A 23,340-nucleotide genomic window follows, 5' to 3' on the forward strand; every position below is an offset into this window, starting at 1 on the left:
AGTTTGAACCAAAAGATAGTTAAAAATGGCCAAAAATATTTAAAAATAATAGTCATTTGTTCCTGACATGAATACTTTCAGCTGGACATTAAGTTACCAAACATGGAATCCCAGTAAGGCAGGTGAGCACCCAGTGTTCCATCTGTGGGCACTCCTGGGTGTGGAATCTTGGTAGCATTGGGACCCTTCTTCCCAGTTGTTTGGATGTTGTTCTAGAATAGGCAGTCCTGGAAACAAGAAGACCAGGCCGCCTGTGTTGTCACTGCTCATTCTGTTGGCCCTCTGTGATGGAGGCGGACACGGAACCCTGGCCTTTGTTGACATCGCTGATGCACACCCACTGTCCATCCACCGACTCTTTCCATAAGGTCACCTTATTGTCTCCACCTGACACGGCCAGGATGTTTGCTGTGATGGACCAGCTCACGTGCCATGCAACATCACTGAACTTGTGCAGGATTTTGGGTGACCACATATTGCCTGAGGCATCATCGCAGGTCCAAATAAACACTTGACCGTCCTGAGAGCAGCTGGCAATGGTGCTGGTAGGCAGGCCAATGGACGGGGCCCAGGCAACGTCTCGAACCCAGTCACTGTGTGCCTCTACCTTCTGTTCCTCCTTCCACTGGCCGTCTTCCTCCTCCCTCTAGAACTTGATGAGGTTGTCACAGCCACCTGATGCAAACTTCTTGATGTAATTGGGTTTCTGCCCTGATGGTTGGTCTATGAGGCTTCCAGGCACAACAACAAGGGCCCAACTGACAGCGTTACAGCCGATCGTGTGAGCGTTGTTAATCTTCTTCACTTCCCACTGGCCTTCCCCTGTATAGGTCAGCAGGGAGATGGCCCTGTTGGAGCTCCCACAGGCCAAAATCAGGCCATAGTCGTGAGTGGCCCAGCATACAGAGTTCACCGAGGAGTCGTGTCCCGAGTGCTCATGAGTCTTCTCCCAAGTGCCGTTTTCTTCCTTCCAGATAATGACTTTCCAGTCATAGGAACAGGAAGCCAGGATGTTGCCATACATGGGGTAGGCCCAGGCTACCTGACATACTGACCCTTCATGTCCTCTGAGGTCTGCAATGAGGATCTGCCCTCCGTTTCGCACATCAAAGATTTTGACGGACCTGTCCGAGGAGCAGGTTGCTAGGCGGGTGCCATAATAGTCCATCTGGGCATCATGAATCATGTCCTCATGAGAGGTGTCCACGGTGTTAATTACTGACACCATAGCTGTGGCAGCGGCGACTCACGGCCTCGGACGTGGCAGCACTGAACGCTTTGAGATTTATTCTTTTTATTTTATGTATCTGGATGTTTTGTCAGCATGTACATCTGTATACCACATGTGTGCAGGGCTGCCAGAGAACAGAAGGTGTCAGATCGGCTGTTAGCTGCCATGTGGGGGCTGAGAACGGAACCTCGGTCCTTTGTAAGAGCAACAAGAGCCTTATTGCTCCAGTGCGCCCCTCTGATTTTTAGACAGGTCTCACTATGTATGCCTGGCTGACCTAGAACTCTTTATGTAGACCAGGCTGGCTTCAAACAGAGATGCACCTGCCTCTGCCTCCTGGGTGCTGGGATTAAAGGTGTGCGCCACAAAGGCCTCTCTCTGATCACCGCTCTTGCCTGGAACTTGTTTCAGGGTTCTCTGGCGATATCCCTAGTTTGACATGAAACAAGGTTACTATTGCTATGATGAAACATGATGGCCAAGCAAGTTGGGGAGAGTTTGTCTCACACTTCCACATCATAGTCCATCATTGAAGGGAGCTGGGGCAAGAGCTCAAACAGGGCAGGAACCTGGAGGCGGAAGTCAATGCGAAGGCCACGGAAGGGTGATGCTTAAAGGCTTGCTCAGCCTATTCTCTTATAGAACCGAGGACCACCAGCCTAGGATGACCCCACACACAATGGGTTGGGCCCTCCCACATCAATCATTAATTTTTTAAAAATGCCCCACAGCCCTACAGATATTATGGAGGCCTTTTCTCATTTGAGGTCCCTCCTCTTTTATGAATCTAGCTGTGTCAAATTGGCATAAAACTAGACAACACAACTGACCTCGTGTCAGTTTGACACAAAAACACATCACTATTAAGCAGCAACCTTTCTTCTCTTGTTCATCCCCCAAGATCACACATTAATAAGAACATCACAATATAAAACATTTTACAAATTTGAAAAGTTACAAAATCATTCAAACACTTTAAAAGATGTTTATTTAAAAATATGCATTCTCTTTTAAAATCCAAAGTCTTGGTAAAACTCCAAAATCTCTTTTTTAAAAGTTTAGAGTCTCCCAGCTATGGGCTCCTGAACAATCACAAATAAACTAAATACTTCCTTCCAAAGGGACGAACCAGGGCCCAGTTGCAATCTGAACAAAACCAAACAGAACTACAACAGTGTGAATAGCTCACTGCTCGATATCTGAGACTCAGTCAGGATCGTCTCACTCAGCTTGTCTGCTGGGCTCCAGCTGGCTCCACTCCCCCACCGCTACTGTTCTTGGTGGTCGTCCCATGGTACTGACATCTCCAAAAGGCTGGGGTCTCTGGTGTGCCTGGCTCTTCCCATTCACCATAGCCTCTCCTCGGCTCTCCAGAGTGAGGTCCAGCCGTGGCCACCTCTGAACACTGCTTCTGTGTGCTGGCTCTGAGGAAACACTGCCCAAAAGAATTCACCTCGCTGCTGCTGCTCTCCTCTTATCCCCCCTCCCCCAGAGTCTCAGTCCCAGCTGACCAGGATCAACTCCCAGCAGGGCAAAGGTTTCACTTCAGTGGTTGCTTGTTAATCACAGCTGATTCTTTATTTAGCCCAGCTGACCAGAACCACCGATTCTCAACTCAAAATAGCAATCAACCTTGATAATCTTTAACTCTCAGAAGTCCCTCTAGAACAGTGGTTCTCAACCTGTGGGCCGTGACCCCTTTTGGGGGTTGGATGTTCCTTTCACAGCAACACTCTTTTTTTCCCAGGCTCCCACAGAACAGCTCACAAAGTTCTGAACACTAGATGGCTGTTCTTGCACAAAGTTCCAAAGTCCTTCTACAGTCTGCCCCAAATCAACAGTCAGGGCTGTCACAGCAACACCCCACTAACCTGGTGCCAATTTCTGCCTTGGTTAGGGTTACCATGTTGTGCTGAAACACCGTGATCAAAACAACTTGGAGAGGAAAGGACTTGCCTAGCTTATGCTGCTGTATCACTGTTTGTCATCGGGGAGTCAGGACAGGAGCTCAAACAGAAGTGGGGAGGGCGGACCTGGAGGCAAGAGTAGATGTAGAGGCCGTGGGGGGGGGGGGATGCTCCACATGACCCGTTCAGACTGCTTCTTCATTCTCTTCTTCTTTTTTTTTTTTTTTTTTTTTTTCAAAACAATCTATTTTGGTAGACTGGCAGAGGTGAACATCTGTTCTTTTATTGCAATCTTAATTACTAATATTATCTCTCGTATCACAGAGCATGTAGTAAATATGTCGATAATTGTACGTGCGTATATGTGGGTTACAGGATGAATGTAAATTACAGAGGTTTTAGAAATAGCTTTAAAGAGTCTGTGTTGACAGGGAATGAACGGACCAGCTCAGCCTGCCTTCCTAGAGCGCTCAGGATCACCAGCCCAGCTGTGGCCCCACTCACAATGGGCTGGGCCCCAGTGACACACAAGGTCCAACAAGTCTGAACGTCCTAATCCTTGCCAAATGATCCCACAAACTGGGGACCAAATATTCAAATATATGACCTGTGGGACATTCTCATTCAGACCACCACAGAAGGGAAGTGGGTACCAGTCCAGAGGAAATGGCAGTCAGCTGTGCCAAGGTGGCTCAGAACTGGGCCCCATAGAAAGAAGCTGACAATGTCTAGAACTGGCAAGTGAGTGTATCAGGGGTGTGACATCCAGGGAGTCGTCCTGAAGGTTTAGAATGTCTATGAGACACAATCAGGAAGGTGGGAGGATAGCTCAAGGGTATATAGAGCATTTGACTGCAGATCAAGAGGTTACTGCTTCAAATCCATGTGCCCCCTTGCCTGAATCTGTTTTGGATACCATAGAACAGATACCTGAGGTAGTCATTAACAGAGAGTCACCTTACCTACACTTCCCAGAATGCCCCACTGAACTGTACCCTTTTGTGTTTTAAGTTCTTCTCAGGCCTGGTCTGTGTCCTTACCTCTGGTAGGAGCCAACAAAGAGCAGGTTATGAGACCCATCCAGGTCACGTGTACTCACACTGTTGCACAACTGTCCTTTGGTTAGTGACCATGGAGCTCACTCCCTCTGGTAGCTCTTCCTTATCACCCCCAGGCAGCTCACCCTAACCTCCTACAGGGTTCTTCTTACTTGCAGCCCTCAGGGGGTCCTGCTTAGCCTCCCATATCTGTGGAAATACTTTAGTCCATGGCTTTGTCTCCTATTTGTGATAAAACTCTGAAGAACAAGAAAAATGTTTTACTGTCTGTTTCTGCAACCTAGATGACAGGGAGCAGGACCTGTGGAGCTCTGAGTGTTGGGAATGAACGCTCGTGTGAGTAAGGAGCAGCTCCCGAGGTTGTGCAGTTTCTAAGAGAACAGGCAGTGTAGGTGGTTCATATAGACTTTCTCCAACAGCTGCTGCCCCGACCACATGTGGACTGGGAGGAAAAATCACAGCAGGGTACACCTTCCAAAGGCAGGTGCCCTCACCACACCCCGAGATGGAGGGGTCTTGGCAGCTAAGTAAGGTGGGGAGAAAAGAACAGATTGCAGCACAGAGACTTTCCAGTCCTCAGAGCCCTCCGAGCAGCCAATGGAGTCTAAGTACATTGTAGTCTGGGTGTGGTGTCGTGGATGGATAGGTGCTAGTGGGAGACTTCACTAAAGCAAGGGTGCAACTCAGGTAAAGCATTTGATAGATCAATAGGTCCCTGGTTCAAGTTTAGGTGCCTATCCTTTTCCCTCAATGTACAAAATATCTTGAGTCTGAGTTAAAACCACTGGACCAGGGGCCATTTCCTCACTGGCTCAGTCTAGGTGGAGACAGGATCCTGCATCTGGTTACAGAAGACAGTGGTGGCGAATTGCTGTGTGAGCGTGTTAGCCATGGCTGTCCAGAGCAAACAGACCTGATAGGGCATGAATGTGAGTGTGTGTGTATTTGTGCAGCGAGGATTTTGGCAGGCAGTTTGAGGCAGGGATTCTCTGTGTAACCCTGGCTGTCTTTGGAACTAGCTCTGTAGACCAGACTGGCCTTGAACTCACAGATCTCCACCTGCCTCTGTCTCCAGAGTGCTGGGATTACACACCACCACTGCCACCACCTGGGATTTTAAGAAGTGACTCACACAGCTGTAGAGAGAACAAGTCTCATGTTTGCAAAGCAGGAGGTGACAGGAAGATGGGGTCATCTCCAGCCAGCAGGCTGACCTCATCCTTCCCTAGGGTTTTCCTCCTAAGGCGTCTAATTGCTGGTGCGGGAGACCCACCCACCTATGGAGCGTAGTAGGATTTACTCAAAGTCTACCGATTAAAATATATATCACAAACAAAACATGCTTTGACGGACAACACAGTTGTGTGGTGGCCTCTCCGAGAGGGCCACATAAGTTACCTAATGCAATCGTCTTAAGTTCGTCCCACCGTGTGCTCCTAATTAAACCTAGGTGGTGCAGAGGAGTCGTTCCAAAAGAGGCAGAGCTCAGTAATAACAAGGGCCAAAGACTGAGGCAGTATTGAGTGAGCAGCCCCAGTGGCTTGCTGACACCTGCCTTCCTTGTGTCCTGCCTACTTCATGAATCTAGGCCATCAGTCTTCCATATTATGCCAAGAACTCATAGTCCTGTCAATGGCTACTTCTGTGTTTCCACAGATGTCTGTATTGAGAGCATCTATAGCTTTCATGGTTTCACTTTCCTTGCTGACAAAAAGGCAATGATTAAGAATGTGGAACTTCAGGGATGGCCATGTGGATTTATGAGAGCATTGGGACGACTCAAGTCTTACCCAAACCCACAGCTCTGTATTATTGCCCTATCAGCCAAAATAGCCCCTTCTGTCTGAAGGCCAGCCAGGTGTGCTGGGGACTTGCTTTGCAGTAGGAAATTGCCTCACACTTGGAGACCTCAGTCAGAGACCTCAGTGCTCCAGTTGCCTCCAACTGCATTCTGCTCCAACTTCTGTGAGCGGCAGATGTTCTGAAACCATTTTAGCGAGCTAATTGACATCAGTGAATTAGAGAGAGCATGTGTAGAGGGGACTTTTACAAACTGTATGAAGTTAGAAGAGTGTAAATTTAAATAAGTCTAATCAGCATTAGGCTATACGCAATTACCCTCATGCTTAAAATGTCACAGCGGGGACAATTAAAAATCCTTTGTTCAGTGGAGTGAGACAGATCTGGATCCACAGGTGGTCAATTCAAACGTAGCTAAGATGTGAGGGATTTCCTAGCATAATGTAGAGAGACTCTCTAGACTCTGGGGGCAGGAAGCCAGGGGACAGACTGTTGACTATAACTTACTCATCAAATCAACAGTACTGACTCTTTTTTATCCCCACATTTGAAAGATGTCAAAGACTGTGTTCTTTGATGGCTGAAGGATCTAAACTTTAAACAAACGCCATCATAATATCCAGTCATGCTCTATAGATGTTCCCATTAGATTCCCCAAAGCCTCCTCCATCCACTTACCTGACAGCTGTGCTGAGGGGAGGTGCCTACAGCATGTTGGGATGACTAGAGATCTAGCACCTCACGAAATTTGTAGAGATCCAGTGCTTTGGGGAACCTCAGAACACCCCATAAGAAAACGCTGTTTCTACATTTTCTGTCTCACCCCCTCCAGAGGGGTTTGAGGGACAACATTGGCTACTTTGGGATGATGTTCTTTACTGTCCTTGGGGGTTCATGGGTTCTCTGACAGATGAAGAGACTGTGACATCTCTGAACAGTTTGGTAATGAATCAACTAAACAAATTCCTTCTTTTGCCAGTATATCCTATTCTTTGAGTGATACACCACCTGGGACTGCTGCTTTGCCTGGTAACCACGCTGTCGGAGCTGCTTCCATCCCCTGCCTCTAGTATATGCTTGAGCATGTTCAGGAGCTGTCATGGTCTATTGAGCTGGTGTGAGTCACCCTGGCAAACAGATTTAAGGTATTGTCTATTGCTTTGGCATCATTTCTATCCTGTATCAGTTCCTTTTGTGTCGCTGTGACCATTTCATCTGACTAAACTAGCTTAAGGGAGGGAATACTTAAGTGGTCTCATGGATTCAGGGGGTTCAGTTCTTCATGGTGGGAAAGGCATGGCAGAGTTCATGGAGACAGGAGCACATGACAGGCCCCTCACAGCAGGATGGAGCAGGAAATGAGCAGCAAGGCAAGAACCAGAACAGGTATAAACTTCAAAGGCCTGTTTCTGCCAACTAGACCCCATATCCAAAAGGTCCTAAAAAAACAGTACCATGAGCTGGGAACCAAGTATTCAAATCATGAGCCCATGAAGGACAATTGAAATCCCAACCATAACATTCAACTCTTGCCTCAGGATTCAGGATCATTGTATAATGCAAAGTGCCTTTTCCAAGATCAAGACTCTCTAAAGTCTAAATGATTCTAATATCATTCGAGAGTCCAAGTGCAGATGCAGCCTCACAGGTGTGAGTCTCTGTAAAATGAGAAAAGAAATTAGCACGTTTCTAATCACAATGTCACAAAGTAAACACTGTCATTTCGAAAGTGAGGGAGACAGCAAGCTCTAAACTCCACAGGACTGATGGTAGATGCCACAGCCCATATCTAGCATCTAGGGCACATGGTGGCAATACCAGGGCTGCAATAGGTTCCTCTTTCCAACCATAACCTTATTTTTTATAGCATGCATGGCCTCTATTGGACCAGCTCTGCTCAGTGCCTGCAGGCTTCCCTGACAGACATCCAATGTTCCTGGCAACTCTAATATCCTAGTATCTCTGTTGCAGCTTAGGCTTCATCTTCAGAGCTTCATGGCTCAGCTTCTCAGAGAATGCCTTCAGAGATTTGACCATGCTATATATCGCCTAGTCTCAAAGGCTGACCTTAAAAACTCTTTCCTTTCCTTATGGGTGCAAGCTTCCATGATCCTATAACTCTTGCCTTCTTCATGCCCCAAAAATTAGAACCATGGATGATGTCAAGCTCTACTGTAACTTGAGTGGCAGCTGGGCCCTCCTAGGACCAGAATTTCCTGAGTCCAGTTCGCTAACTTCCAGAGGCAGTCCTTTGCCAGCAGAACACCACATTGGTTTTCTCTGCTGTAGGAAATCTTGCCAATGAGTCTTCAGTTTTATATCTGGAAACCTGTGAGCAGCAATGTCCTGCCTTTCAACCACTTTTCCTATAGTTTCACTGCAAAAATAGATGCCTTCTTGTTTGTATAAAACTATTTTATTTATTCTTTGAGAATTCTATACATGCTTACAATGTATTTTGATCATATCTACTCCCTTCCAACTCCCTTTAGATCACCACCAACATGTCCCTTCCCAACTTCGTGCCCTCTTCTTTGATTTTATAGTCACTAATAGAATCTGATTAGTGCTCCCTGGATGCAAATAAGTATGGGGCCATCTACTAGAGAACAGGCAACCTACCTGAGTCCACACCACCAGAGTAAAGTGATTCTTCCTCCCTTCCACAATTTCCATCAACTGTCAATAGCTCCTCAGAAGCCCCTTCTCGAGCCATGCTGGATTCTGACTGACTTGACCTTATGCAGGTACCCACAGTTTCTATAAGTTCATAAGTGCCATGATCTTGTCATGCCCAGGGAACATTTCACAGTTCCCCATCCTCCGCTCCTACATTATTTCTGCCTCTTCTTCCATAATGATCCCTGAGCCTTGGGGGTGGGAGGGGCTGAGATAGATATACCATTTAGGGCTGAACACTCTAAATTCTTATTCTTGGCACTTTGACCAGTTATGAATCTCTGCAGTAACATCTGCCTACTGGGGATAGGGGAGCAAAAAATCTTTTCCAACCAAAGACAAGACATAAATACTTAGAAGGAAGTTTTGACAGCATGGTCCAATAGAAGGTTCTCCCCTAGGATTTCCTCAGCCAGGGGTTTTTCACAAAGTTTGCAGTACTCTACCTGCAAATTCAATTGGTAAGCAGTTGGTTGCCCTTTAGTGTTCCTGCTCTTCAGTGGTTCTAACCTCTTTAACAACATGGCTGCTTTGTCTGCCCTTGTTCTGTCTGAAACTAAGTGTGTTCATACTAGACCAAACTAGAAGGGTCTTTATTGTTTTGTTTGCATCTCTTCACTCTGTGGTTTAGCTTCCTCACTGTAAACCTAGGTAAGAGCAGGCAGCATTAACCTCACCACAGCCTGGATGCTACTCTGTCTTATCATTTCCTCTACCAAATGAATTAGTTCATCCCTTTTAAATCCAGCTTTAATTAAAATTCAGGACATGATAAAAAAAAAATACATGATTTCCTTGTTAGAAAGCTCCTGAGTAGACCCCACAGCCTGTGCTCCCGTGGCTCAGCCTGACTCGTCCAGGCTGCTCTGTGGCCCAGGTGAGCTGACTGGGAGAGCTCAGAGGGCAGGCTTCTGACAGGGGAGCCTGCTTCCTGTTTTGGGACCGGTTCATGAGCTACTTTTGACTGGGGCCTGGAAGCTTTGAAGAGCATCTATTCTGTGTCGTAGACTGCACCACATTGAGCTGCCATATGTCGGGGACCAGCGTCGACAAAAACAACTCTTACGAGGGTAGGGGGCATAGGGATTTAGAAATATTAGTAAAGTACACAAAGACACATAAAAATAATAAAAACAGAAACCATAGAATAGTACCAGGAGAAACTTCCAGTTAATACTGAAATCACCCACATTTATTTTTCCGTATGCTTTTATACCCAATTCAAAAGGGGGAAGAAGGTAACAAAAACTTTATTAACATGATACAAAGGACAGCTCAAACAGTTAATTGCTTTAACACTTTGAGACATCAAATTATTAGCATTCTGTTGTTTAGGCAGTAGGGCTACCCTAGACTACGTATCTTGAAGGCAGCCATTCCCCAGGTGACCTCATAATTACAAAAGAAGGAGCATAAGTACCTGACCATCTGTCAGGATGGAATGGATCTACTTGTATGAGCTGTTTTAATGTCAAAAGAACCAAGTAGTCACATCCTGAGTTGGGACATGCAGTTATGCTTGTCAGCCATTTTGAGCAACTCCCAAACTCTCTGACCATCAGGCACGGTGGAAGTAGGCTTACATTTTTGGGCCTCCACAATTCCTCCCTTTTATTAATTTTAATAAAGCCTGTGCTTCTGCAACAGGACAGATGATCGCATGTGCCTTCGGTGAACACTTCTGTTTCCCAAACTTAACGGTCTTCGACACATGTATTTTAACCATACATGTTCGTGTCTTAGGTGCCTGGGAGGAAAAGGAATCAAACCTGTCTCTGACTGTCAACATCTGTAAGCAAAGGGCTAAGGGGGAAAGTACCTCTAGGCTCTGTGTCTCTGAGCCAATGTTTCATTAAGAGAGATAACGCTTTGTGAAAATACATGCTCCTATGACTACAGTCTCTTAATTAAAGCAGCTGAGGACCACCAGGGTTGGGAATGCCCTTTTTAATTGGTCTAGAGTGGTTTTTTAAAACAATTTCTGCTATATTAAAATTTAAATTTCTTATCAAATATGTCAAATCCATGAACTCATTGGAAATGTCAAACTTTTCTTAATGTATTATGGTGAACAAAAGCAGTTACATTAACCGGTCAATACCATAATTCTAGAGTGGAAACTAACAATAAACACACAATTTGTCATATCACAATTCCCTTAAATCTATTCTCATCAAAAGAAAAGAAAAAGTTTCTCTGATAGGTGAGAGTCCAGTTGTAATTCTGCTTTTAAGTAATTATCCCAGTCTCTGAGCAGCAGCAGAAAAAAAAAAAATCCTTGGGCTACCCTCCTCATATTTCAAGAGGGGCTTCAGCCACTCCTTGTAATGATTCCTTTTTCCCCTGAGGGGAAAATTGAGGTCTCAGTTCTTAGGTTTATATTTCAACAGCAGATTGAATACCATACTGGCAAAATGAGCTCTGTGTCCCAAAGAGAAAAACCGTCAAATGTTCAGTCTGAGTTTCCAGTCCAGCTCCAAGGGAAACAGACTTACTGGGTCTGGAAGTTTGTATAGCAAGTCCATCAAGAGACTGGGAATTACCCATCGTCACCACGATCTTCTCTCTGTTCTCAGACTGCAGCAAGTTGTAGTGAGTCAGGAACACTGATTCAGGTATCCCTTTCCTCGGCCAGCCGCATGGTGGGTCATGGAATTAGAAACCTGTTTTCAGTTCTTTTGTGGCATGGTCAGTGGCTGTGATGTCATCAGGGTCAGCACTTCTCTGCTGTGTGTGTAGTCATCTCATTTAGCTTTTTGTTTTCTGTGAAAAAAGTACAAACACATCCTTGACCCCAAATTAACACAGGGTCGGGTCCTTTTTATAATCTAGTGCAAGGGTCTGTTCACCTTCCTTAGCAAAGGTCGCCTTGGTGTCATCATGCCAGAATCTGTCCACTGCAGATTGCTCATGGGCATCCATAAAAATGGCATGACTTATGGAATTATGTGGTATTTTTTATTTTCCCATTTTTGTTTTTTGAAGTTATGTTTTCAAGGAGCTGTGGGCAGGCTCCACATTCTTTTTACCATCAACAACATATGCAGCTCTCTCATTGGAAGAACCACCTGTAAAACTTAGCATTACATTACATTATCATTTAAGGGATCTTTTGATACAACTTTAGGGAAAATAAAGGAATATCGCTGTGCAAATTGCAGCAATTGATCACCTGGGAAAAGATTATTAATCTGACCTTCAAATTGAGCAAACACAATTGCCCAAAAATCGTTATTTTGAAATAATCAATCTGTTGCATTGATCATAGCAGGTTCTGTTGTCTGCCAAAATATCTCCTAGATTCCATCCGGCTCTCTTGTGTTAAGCAAGCTACTGCTTCAAAATAAGGGTTTAATATGTTAACTAGAGAAATGGGAAGGTAAAGTCATAGAAGCAGACCATTTTGCCATAACACTGCTGTAGGAGTAAGTTTCACCAAGGCTGATCATAGTTGATATAATGTACTTGCTGTTTCTGTATAGCAGACTCCACCTGCATGAGTACCTGTCTGGCAGCTTTTGTAAGCTGTCTAGTGAAATTCGGATCACCGCTCCCTTTAAGAATTTTACTTAGTATCTCAAGACCTCCTGTAAGATATTTTAAATAAGGTTTTAGCCATTGTATGCCTTATTAAAAGTTTGTAAGCTATCTTTCTAATCCAAGTTGTAAGTCTTTCTAGCTGACAGGCTTAACTTGCTCATTTACATTTTCCCAGCTTGACTGGCCTGAAGCTGCTGTTTTCTGAGACAGCTTGGCTGTCAGGCTCAGGGTAGGCTCCTAGCTGAAGCTGGGCCACACAGCAGGGTGCAAGTCATCGTCCCTCCACTGCTTGGCCATCCTGCCTGGGTAATTGGGACCAGGCAGCTGTCCCTCATGGCCTGCTGTGCCTGAGCACAGGCCATGCTTTTTACCTTTAGCAGCCCCAGAAGAGGCCAGTGTCAGAGGCAGCTGACAAATTTACAGGCTCTTAGATGTCCGCCATTGTAAGCTCTGAGACTACCTTGTGATACCACAAGCTCAGATGGGTATAGCCATGCTGATTTTTACTGGTTCTATTTTTTATTTTAAGTTTTACAATCATAAAATTAAGAGAATTATTGAATCCTCTCCTCTGTTGAAACCAGGGATTTATCTTGGCTCATGGCCAAATAGCTTCAAATGTCTGAATTTCAACTCCTCCGTTTTAGTAGACACCATGATAAACACCATGGCCTTTTTAGAACCAGTGACTGATGGAGATAATTCCAATGATCTTGGGTCAATGCTTTTCTCATGCCGGTGACAGAATGCCTGCCAGGAACCACTTAAGGAAGGAAAGACTTATTTCTGTCTGCCACACTGAGGAAGTCATGGTGGAGGTCACAGCAGCAGGAGCAGCAGAGAAGACCAGGAAGCAGAAAGAGGAGACTTGGAGACAGGGACAAATGATAACCTTCAAGCCATCTCCCAGTGACCTGTGATGTCCAGTTAGAGCCTGTGTGTCTCACAGCCTCCCAAAACAGCTCTGCAATCTGAGAACCAAGGATTGAAACCCATAATGTGTCCACCAAATCTTTTCTGCCCCTGCCTCCTCCAGGCTCATGTCAGTCCACTTCATAATCTTAACAGGCCCAACACTGTTCACACCGCCAAAGGCTCTTCTGAGACCCAAGACAAACCTCAGCTGTAAAATCAAATACAAGTTGTGTGCTTCCACAGTACTGCAGCACACAGAAAACATTCCCATTCCCAAAGGAGGAACAAGAGGAGAGCATGGAAACACAGGACCAAAGCCAGGGAGGTCAGACATATTGTCATCCTGTGTCTTCTGGGAGCAGCTCCTTCAGTGGGTTTTGTCCTGCCATGGGGCCAGAGTTTTGCCAGACGATCCCCTCAGCCCTAGCTCAGGGGCCATACATTGTGCTCTTGAAATCTCCTCCTGGGAGGGAGCCAGTAGCCTGGTGTACAGCCTGCTGCCTTTGGTCAAATACCTACCCTGGCATTGAGTCCCTGTGGGGACTCTGATCAGGCTACACACTTGCCACAGGATGGTACAAGAAGACCCTAAAGGAGCAGATGGATTTAAAAAATCCAAAACTCCATTCACTGGATTTGGATGGGAATTGTGGGAACCCCAGATGGTACTAAGGGAGAAAAACATTAGATCAGATAAAGGAGGCTTTGGGGGAATCCCCTCAAAGATCAGAGAAGGGAGAACTTGCAGTCTATACCAAGACCAAAGGAAGCCTAAGATGAAATGGGAACCACAATACTTAAAAGTCTTAGTAACGAACTATAGAAATGATCCCTGAAAGTATAGTCTTAGAATGAGAGAAGGCTACCTGGTTATTAGTGCTAATCACAAGCTATGTTATAACGGGGGTATAGCTCAGGGGTAGAGCATTTGACTGCAGATCAAGAGGTCCCTGGTTCAAATCCAGGTGCCCCCTAATATTATTACTTTTAGGCCACCTGAATCAGCTATGGTCCCCCAACATTTAACATTCTATGCTAATAAATAAGAGGAAGGCAAGGCCAACCCAGTGATGTACAGACCCAGCAGGACTTGTGCAGTGTTTGTGCCTGTCTTATGGCTTGAGTCAGTCCTTGATGTTGTAGTCAGACCTTCCAAACCATCAGGACCTCTGTTAAACAAGTTTGAACTTGAGCTTGGGTTCTGCAGCTGAGATGCTATGTGACCTCTAGTGGGGGAAGATTCATAGTAAACCTGTGGTTTGAGGAGCCTAGGCTGGGGGTCAGCAGCAATCAGGGAGCCTTCTTCTCAGTTGAGAAATCCCTCTGGATCTGCATTTGGATCCTACGACAACCCCATCCCTATTCTTCCAAGTGTACTGACCTGAAGATAAGAGGTTTCCCGAGACCATACTGGATTTGGCATCAGACTCCTCACAAGCTCAGCCTAGCAAGACCAGTGCCATGAATTTGGCCTTGGGATAAAGAAAAATCTAGAAGATGGATAACAGAGCAAAATTCCAGGAGTGGTCTAAAGGATGATAATGGGCAGGAAAGAATCCAGGACGCACACAGAGGTCAAGCCACACAGCAAGAGCTGATTCCAAAGCTAGTGTCCCCCACTGGACACAGGAAGAGAAGGCACTAGGCATGGCTTAGGAGGTCTCACATGTTCAACTGAGGGGTTAGGAGGCAACCAGTGACCAGAAGAGGAGTGGTTTGGATGCAGAAGCTAGGCTACAATATAGGGCCTAGCCTTTGATAGACAGAACTCCTAAGGGTTACAGGAAGAAGCCCAGAGTGGATAAATAGCACCAGTGATAGAAATTGCTTGAATGAGCTCCAGTTTGGTGGAAGAACATTTAAATATAGGTCAGGAGCTTCATGATACAAAGTCTTGTGTGTGTCTGTGTCTGTCTTTCTGTCTATCTCCTTCAGGTTATAATGAGACTAGTACTAACTAAACTGGAAGTCTTTGGGACCATTTCATAAGAAGACCCAGCTCATCAAATCTTTAGGAACTGAGCAGCAGGTGTGGCCAACAGGTTATATTGTGGGTCCAGGCTGGGTTGGCAGAGAGAGCCCAACTCTATTTTTAATAAGGTGAATATGTTTAGACATGTCTCATAATCATGACCTGTTTTCAAGCCTACACTATAGGGCATCAAACAAACTTGGAGGTTTTCAGTTCCTACTGGGATCATGGGAAGATCTTGTTTAAAAAAAAAATCAGTCCTTGCCCTACTCAGGAGCAGGAGCAATGAGGTGGGTCCTGTGGATCTTTATTCCCTTGCAGGCCCACCCTCTGTCATCAGCATCTCCCTCATTTGAACCTGTGCTGGATGGCCCAGCAGGACAGCCAAGCCTCACATTCTTCTGTAAATCTTCAAGGAAACTTTTCCCATGATGTCTGAGGCTGTGGATGCTGCATATAGAAGGTGCCAGGCATTAGCAGTCCTTAGGTTGTCACTAGACAGGGAGGTGAGCTTTTAAGGACAGATCAAGTTTCTAATCCGGATCTTGTTTCCTAATCATTGATGTGACCTTGATTTTTTCTTTTCTTGCTTTTGATTCTTAGCCTGTTAGCAGGTAGGGCAAAGGGAAAGAGGCCAGAAGCTCAAGTTAGTCCTCTAAGAAGCCCTAGGTGACTTCCATCACCATTTCTCCCTAGGGAGCCTCCTAGAACCCTGTTCTTCCCCTATCCCCAGGTCTGAACAGGGTAAGGCATAAGTGCATGTGACCATTAAACCTGCAGTAGCCCAGGGAAGGAGCTCCAGACTTGGGACACAGAGCCTGCAGCCTAGCATGGTGGAATCAGAAACCTGATAGCCACTCCATTGCCAGAGACACAGTGCTCCAACTCAGGAGGCAAGAAAAGAGATGACCAGCTTTATCTACAGATCCCCAGCATCTCTCTGGGAGCTTTTCAACAACCCTAGAAATTCCCAGAACAGAGTAGAACCTGAGGGATACAGGGAGCAAGGATCCATGTTTTAAAACCTCTAACAGGTGCATCTAAGCCACCTGAGTGATAGTGAGTCTGCCCTTGTACTGTGGAATGGAGTTTGGTGTACTTCATCATTCTCTTTCAGGTGCCCTGGTCTAAAAGGAAGACAATACAGGATGCACTTCAGAGACAAAAGGTAGGGGGCACCTGGATTTGAACCAGGGACCTCTTGATCTGCAGTCAAATGCTCTACCCCTGAGCTATACCCCCACTTATCTATAACCTCTCATTAGTACCTCTTCAACCATGGCACAGCCCCCAGGATGCCTACACGTTTATAATCCACTGTGGCCTCTCTGTTCTAGAAACTAGAAATCATTCTTTACTACATACAGCTTGCCTTCCATTTTTCTCCAACCTAAACCTGTATTCCTCAGCACCCCATCCCTCAGGGGGTGCCAAAGGTATAATTCTTGACCTGGAGAGGATACGTCTCTGTGGAGTCCTCTAAGTCACACACTGGTCGGGACAAGAACAGCTCATCCTTTCACACTCAAGGCCTCAGGGGGTGCTCCCGTTGTGAGGTGTCAGTCCCTGTCCATGTTGTGCACATAGGGACAAGTAAGACATTTCTTCCCCTGAGACAGTTTCCAGGTAAATGACTGACGAAGGCTTTGAGGAGTTCAGCGAGAAGACTTACCCCGTGGCTGGCTGACGGGGAGATTATACACCGCTATAGATGTGATTGAGATCTGTGTTGTCCCAGCACTCTCATAGAGACACGTTACCACCCCTGAAGTCCCATTCTTCCTGAACCACTGGCCTGTTTTCAGCAAGGAAACCAGGGAAGCTGAAGATGCTCCTCACACAGACAGCCACGCTCTCTGTCTTGGCTGTTTTTCATCGTCAGTAACTGGAGGCCAGAAAGCCTAACAGTCTAGCTAAGATGGTCCTGTGTTTTAGCCTGCATGAGGACCAGGCCATGCATTGTGACATTTGCTTATGTCCTGTGCTGAGTCAGCAGGCACCGGCAGTGATCTCTGGAAACTGCATAGTGATCTAAGGGAACTGAGGGTTAATGTCACTCACCTTGTTCTGGAAGATCTGGGATTCTCCATTCCATCCCCTGGAGCCTACTGTATTGTGGCGTTTTGAGTAAGAATGGCCACCATAGGCTCATATGTTTGAACACTTGGTCCCGAGTTAGGGGAACCGTTTGGGAAGGATTAGGACATGTGGTCTTATTGGAATGCCCTTGTTGGGGAGGTGTGTCACTGGGGGTAGACTTTGGTTTCAAAAGCCCACACCAGGCTCAGCCCTTCTTCCTCTCTTTGCCTTCAACTTAGAAATCAGATGTGAACTATTGCTCCAATGTCATGCCTTCCACTATGCCCCCTGTTGTGATGGTCACCGATTCACCCTCTCTGAAACTCTAACCAAGCCCCTAATTGAACGCTTTCTTTTATGAATCTCTAGGTCATGTGCCTCTTAACAGCAATAGAATGGTAACGAACACACGGATTTTCATTATCTTTGGGCCCAGAGAGGCCTGATAACCAGCATCGCTTTATGCACTTCCCTGAGGATCTTTCATGTTACCCAGTTTGGTTCCAGTGGCAGTACTTTGTTTAAATAAGAGCCTATCTCTGGTTGGTAGTGACATAGAAGGCCACCATTGGCGGGATTGCAAAGGCCTCAAGATGAGGCAGGAAAATAAACAGGACCTAAGGAAATATGGGACCAGGTCTTCAGTCAGTCCTCTCGCCTTCTTGTATGAGAATGATACGATGAACACTGGCCTCGGTGTCACTGCCTGAGTCAGCCAGCTCCAGGATGTTTCCAAATCTGTCCTCTCCATCTGACTCACTCAGCACTCACAGCCTTGTTTCGAGACACATCACTGACGAGCTCAAGGCACTATCTGTGGTGCTGGACAATCCATGCTGTCAGCTGGTGAGGTTGTGATGCCCAGATGTTTGGGCAAACAGCAGTGAAGAGGAAGCTGTGAGGGCAGTTTCAGTCAGCACCCAAACTTCAGTCAGCAGATTTTAAGTAAAGCCCATTAGATCCTACGAGGTGGGTGGGTTTCCTGTAGCAGTTAAAGGCCTGGGAGGAAAGAGTGGTGTCCTAGAAAAATATTGACACCTCTTCCATGTCTCCTTCCTGTATTCTGTCCTACAGAAATCAGACTTTCCTACCCCATGGGGGGAGAGGAGGGGGGACAGGCACTTCTTAGAACAAACAAAACCACAAACACACACACACACACACACACACACACACACACACACTGTCAATTCTGCTTTCTCTGGCCAGCCATGACCAATGTGCCCAATTTAAACATCTGCCACTGTTACCTTTTTTAACCAGAGGCAGGACTCTGCCTCCACCAGAAGTGAGCCAGTGAAAACCAGACTCAGCCCTACAAGCATGGCACAAGTTTTCAGTGGACTGAGACTCTCCTGAAGGGCATGCAATCAATTCAGTGTTCATGGGGAGAAAAGATAGGGGGCACCCGGATTTGAACCGGGGACCTCTTGATCTGCAGTCAAATGCTCTACCCCTGAGCTATACCCCCACCTGCTTATAAGTGTCTAATAAATATTCTAAACCTGTATGGCCACTCCCTGATAATCACCATCTGGCATGCGTACTTGCCAGGGCTCTGCCATTATCTGCTTCCTCCTAGGATGCCCAGCCTTGAGCTAACTCTGTACACCTCACTACCTCTTCCTCCTGGCAGTCACTATCCCGCTCTAGTTCCTAGTTGAGACATGGGCATTAAGTCATGGAGGTCTGTACTAGAGATCTTTCAGACTCAACTAAAAGGTCCAGATGCAGAAATCTGGCTGCTCAACTGACACATGGAGATAAAAAACCTGGGCAGGACTAGAGGAAAGAAAACTTTGCTCCTACCCAAAAATATTAAACCTGACTCATTGAGAAAGGGACCAGAGGATGACCTCTATCTCAGACAAGCTCAGGGGATGGCTCTGGCTCACAGACAGTTTCAACTAGTGGTTTAATCTGCTCCCATCCATTGTACAGATATGGTTAAAAATATGCAGAAAAACACATGATTTATGACCATAAGTAGAGTCCACATTTAGGGTGAAGAGCCTCTGCACCAATTAGCCCAAGGCAACGGATCCCTGACTCCCTTCCTCTCCCCGTTTATCCCTTTCATTTCTCATTTGAAGAAGGCTTCAGATTCTGTCCTCTGAGTTGTACCTGCCTCCTGTTTTTACTGTTGGGATTCACATCTCTTTCCTGAACAAGGACCCACAGGACTGTGAGGGTTCCTCACTTTTAGTGAGATAATCACAGTGGACAGACCTCCTTCAGGTGGGTCTCAATTCAACCTCCAGCTTACACTGTCCTTCCTGTAGACCCATCCCAGGACTGGTGCTTTGGGGTATCCAAAGAGAAGACCACTTGGATACTGGTTTAAGGCAATAGAAACTTTTATTAGCTGACTGGCTACTACACTGAGTGTTCAGAATCCCAGTGTAGCTCCAAACATTTCTCAGAGTAAGATTTTAAGTACAAAAACCTTTTCCTGGGTTGTCATACTTCGGTTAACAAGAACAGCTAGCCAGAAACAGAACTACAGAAGCCAAAAGGCAAGGTTAGTACATTCAGAGACTTTACCAGAACTATGGATTTTGAAGGATTAGGGTCTTTATTTTCATTTTGGTTAGTGGTGCTGTCTAAATGCTGATTTTTTTTTGTTTTTATTGAGCTATATAATTTTCTCCACTCCCCTCCCTTTTTCTCCTCTCCCTCCCAATGTTCCCAATTTACTCAGGAGATCTTGTCTTTTTCTACTTCTCATGTACATTAAATCAATGTATGTCTCCCTTAGGGTCCTTTTTGTTGTCTAGGTTCTCTGGGATTTTGAATTGTAGGCTGTTTTTTTTTCCTTTTACTTTATATCTAATAGCCACTTATGAGTGAGTACATATTATATTTGTATTTCTGGGTCTGGGTTACCTGACTCAATATGATGTTTTCTAGATCCATCCATTTGCTCGCAAATTTCAAGATGTATTTCTATAGTGTAAATGCACCACATTTTCTTTATCCATTCTTTGGTTGAGGGGCATTTAGGTTGTTTCTAGGTTCTGGCTATGAGAAACAATGCTTCTATGAACATAGTTGAGTGTATGTCCTTATGGTATAATTGAGCATCCTTTGAATATATACCCAAAAGTGGTATTGCAGGGTCTTGAGGTAGGTTGTTTCCTAATTTTCTGAGAAATCGCCATACTGATATCCAAAGGGACTGTACCAGTTTGCACTCCCACCAGCAAAGCAGAAGTGTTCCCTTTACCTGACAACCTCTCCAGCATAAGTTGTCATCAATGTTTATGATCTTGGCCATTCTTACAGATGTAAGATGGAAGAGTTGTTTTGATTTGCATTTCTCTGATGGCTAAGGATGTTGTCCTTAAGTGTCTTTCACCCATTTTAGATTCCTCTGTTAAGAGTTCTCTGTTTAGGTCTGTACCCCATTTTTTACAGGATTATTTGTTCTTTTGATGACTAATTTCTTGAGTTCTTTCTATATTTTGGAGATCAGCCCTCTGTCCAATGTGGGGATGGTGAAGATCTTTTCCCATTCTGTAGGCTGCCGTTTGGTCTTGTTGATCATGTCCTTTGCAACACAGAAGCTTTTCAGTTTCGGGAGGTCCCATTTATTATTTGTTTCTCCCAGTGTCTGTGCTACTGGGGTTATATTTAGGAAGTGATCTCCTGTGTCAATGCATTCAAGTATACTTCCCACTTTCTCTTCTATGAGGTTCAATGTAGTTGGTTTTATATTGAGATATTTGATCCATTTGGATTTGAGTTTTGTGCATGGTGATAGATATGGATCAATTTTTATTCTTCTACATGTTGATGTCCAGTTATGCCATTTGTTAAATATGCTTTCTTTTCTCAATTTTATATTTTTTTTGCTTCTTTGTCTAAAATCAGGTGTTTGTAGATGTGTGGATTGATATCCAGGTATTCAATTCAGTTTAATTGGGCCTTCTGTCTGTTTTTATGCCAATACCAGGCTGTTTTCAGTATTGTAGCTCTATAGTAGAGTCAGGGATTGTGATGCCTCCAGAAGTTCCTTTGTTTTACAGGATTGTTTTGGCTATCCTGGGTTTTTTGTTTTTCTATATGAAGTTAAGTATTGTCCTTTCAACATCTGTGAAAAATTTTGCTGGGATTTTGATAGGCACTGCATTGAATCTGTAGATTGCTTTTGGTAAGATTGCCATTTTTACCATGTTAATTCTACCTACCCAAGAGCATGGGAGATCTTTCCACTTTCTGGTGTCTTCTTTAATCTCTTTCTTCAAAGATTTAAAGCTCTTGTCATACAGGTCTTCCACTTGTTTGGTTAGAGTTACTCCAGATATTATGTTATTTGTGGCTAATATGAAGGGTGATTTCTCTGATTTTTTATCAACCCATTTATCATCTGTGTACAGGAGGGCTACTGACTTTTCGAGTTAATCTTGTATCATGCTACATTACTAAAGGTGTTTATGAGTTGTAGAAGTTCCTTGGTAGAATTTTTGGGGCCCCTTATGTAAACTATCATATCATCAGCAAAGAGAGTTTGACTTCTTCTTTTCTGATTTCTACCCTTTTAATATCCTTTTGTTGTCTGATTGCTCTAGCTAGGACCTCAAGCACTATATTGAATAGATATGGAGAGAGTGGACAACCTTGTTTTGTTCTTGATTTCAGTGGAACCACTTTGGTTTTCTCTCCATTTAGTTTGATGTTGGCTGTTGGCTTGCTGTATATTGCCTTTATTATGTTTAGGTATGTTCCCTGTATCCCTGCTTTCCAGACCTTTATCATGAAGGGATGTTCTATTTTGTCAAAGGCTTTTTCAGCATCTAATGATATGATCATGTGGTTTTTATTTTTCAGTTTGTTTATATAGTGGATTATGTTGGTATATTTTCATATGTTGAACTATCCCTGCATCTCTGGGATGAAGCTAACTTGATCATGGTGGATGATTTTTCTGATGTGTTCTTGGATTCGGTTTGCCAGTATTTTTGCATCAATTTTCATGAATGAAATTGGTCTGTAATTCTCTTTCTTAGTAATATCCTTGTGTGGTTTGGGTATCAGGGTAATTGTAGCTTCATAACGAGTTGGCAATGTTCCTTCTGTTTCTATTGTGTGGAACAATTTGAGGAGTATTGGTATTAGTTTTTCTTTGAATTGTAGGCTGTTTCATTTTCTTTTGCTTTATGTCTAATAGCCACTTATGAGTGAGTACATATTATATTTGTATTTCTGGGTCTGGGTTACCTGACTCAATATGATGTTTTCTAGATCCATCCATTTGCTCGCAAATTTCAAGATGCAATTTTTTTCTGCTGTATAGTACTCTATAGTGTAAATGTACCACATTTTCCTTATCCATTCTTTGGTTGAGGGGCATTTAGGTTGTTTCTTTGAAGGTCTGGTAGAAATCTGCATTGAAACCAGCTGGTCCTGGGCTTTTTTCTGGGGGGTGGGGTGGAGACTTTTGATGACTGTTTCTATTTCTTTAGCTGTTGTAGCTCTATTTAATGTTTATCTGGTCTTGATTAAATTTTGGTAAGTGATATTTATCCAAAAAATTGTCCATTTCCCTTAAGTTTTCCAATTTTGTGGAGTACAGGTTTTTGAAATATGACCTGATGATTCTCTGTATCTTATTGGATCACCGTGGCTTGAAACTAGAATTCAACAGCAACACTTGTTCCCACAAACACATGGAAATTAAACAATGTTCACCTGGAGCATCAATGGGTCAAGGAAGAATTAAAGGGATAAATTAAACACTTCGTAAAATTCAATGTAAATGACCTCACAACATACCCAAATCTATGGGACACAATGAAAGCAGTGTTAAGAGGAAAATTCATATCACTAAATGCCTACATAAAGAAGCTGGGAAAATCCCACACTAGTGAGTTAACAGAACATTTGAAAACTCTAAAACAAAAAGAGGCAAATGCACCCAGGAGGACTAGATGGCAGGAAATAATCAAATTGAGAGCTGAAATCAACAGAATAGAAACAAAGAAAACAATACAAAGAATCAATGAGACAAAGAGTTGGTTCTTTGATAAATTGAACACAATAGACAAACCTTTATCCAAACTAACCAAAATGCAGAGAGACTATGTCCAAATTAACAAATCAGAAATGAAAAGGGGGACATAACAACGGACATGGAGGAAATCCGGAGGATCATCATAG

At 44.5% G+C, this 23,340-nt stretch overlaps 1 protein-coding gene and 3 non-coding genes across 4 annotated transcripts; 1 reads left to right on the forward strand and 3 right to left on the reverse strand.

Annotated features, from left to right (window-relative positions):
* Positions 1-2,691, reverse strand: LOC126487251 (protein SEC13 homolog). Its single transcript, XM_050119971.1, is given in 1 exon segment — positions 1-2,691. A coding segment is annotated over 1 exon segment (969 nt). The 5' UTR covers positions 1,229-2,691; the 3' UTR covers positions 1-259.
* An 11,341-nt stretch (positions 2,692-14,032) lies between these two features.
* On the forward strand, positions 14,033-14,104 carry Trnac-gca (transfer RNA cysteine (anticodon GCA)). The gene has a single exon. It is a non-coding gene; the product is annotated as a tRNA-Cys (tRNA).
* Positions 14,105-16,272: 2,168 nt separating this feature from the next.
* Trnac-gca (transfer RNA cysteine (anticodon GCA)) lies at positions 16,273-16,344 on the reverse strand. The gene has a single exon. It is a non-coding gene; the product is annotated as a tRNA-Cys (tRNA).
* Positions 16,345-18,580: 2,236 nt separating this feature from the next.
* Positions 18,581-18,652, reverse strand: Trnac-gca (transfer RNA cysteine (anticodon GCA)). The gene has a single exon. It is a non-coding gene; the product is annotated as a tRNA-Cys (tRNA).
* Between the last annotated feature and the right edge of the window lie 4,688 nt (positions 18,653-23,340).

Source organism: Alexandromys fortis, unplaced genomic scaffold (assembly GCF_014885135.2).
Source record: "Alexandromys fortis isolate MF-2015 unplaced genomic scaffold, M_Fortis_MF-2015_v1.1 scaffold_177, whole genome shotgun sequence".
NCBI classification, from domain to species: Eukaryota; Metazoa; Chordata; class Mammalia; order Rodentia; family Cricetidae; genus Alexandromys; species Alexandromys fortis.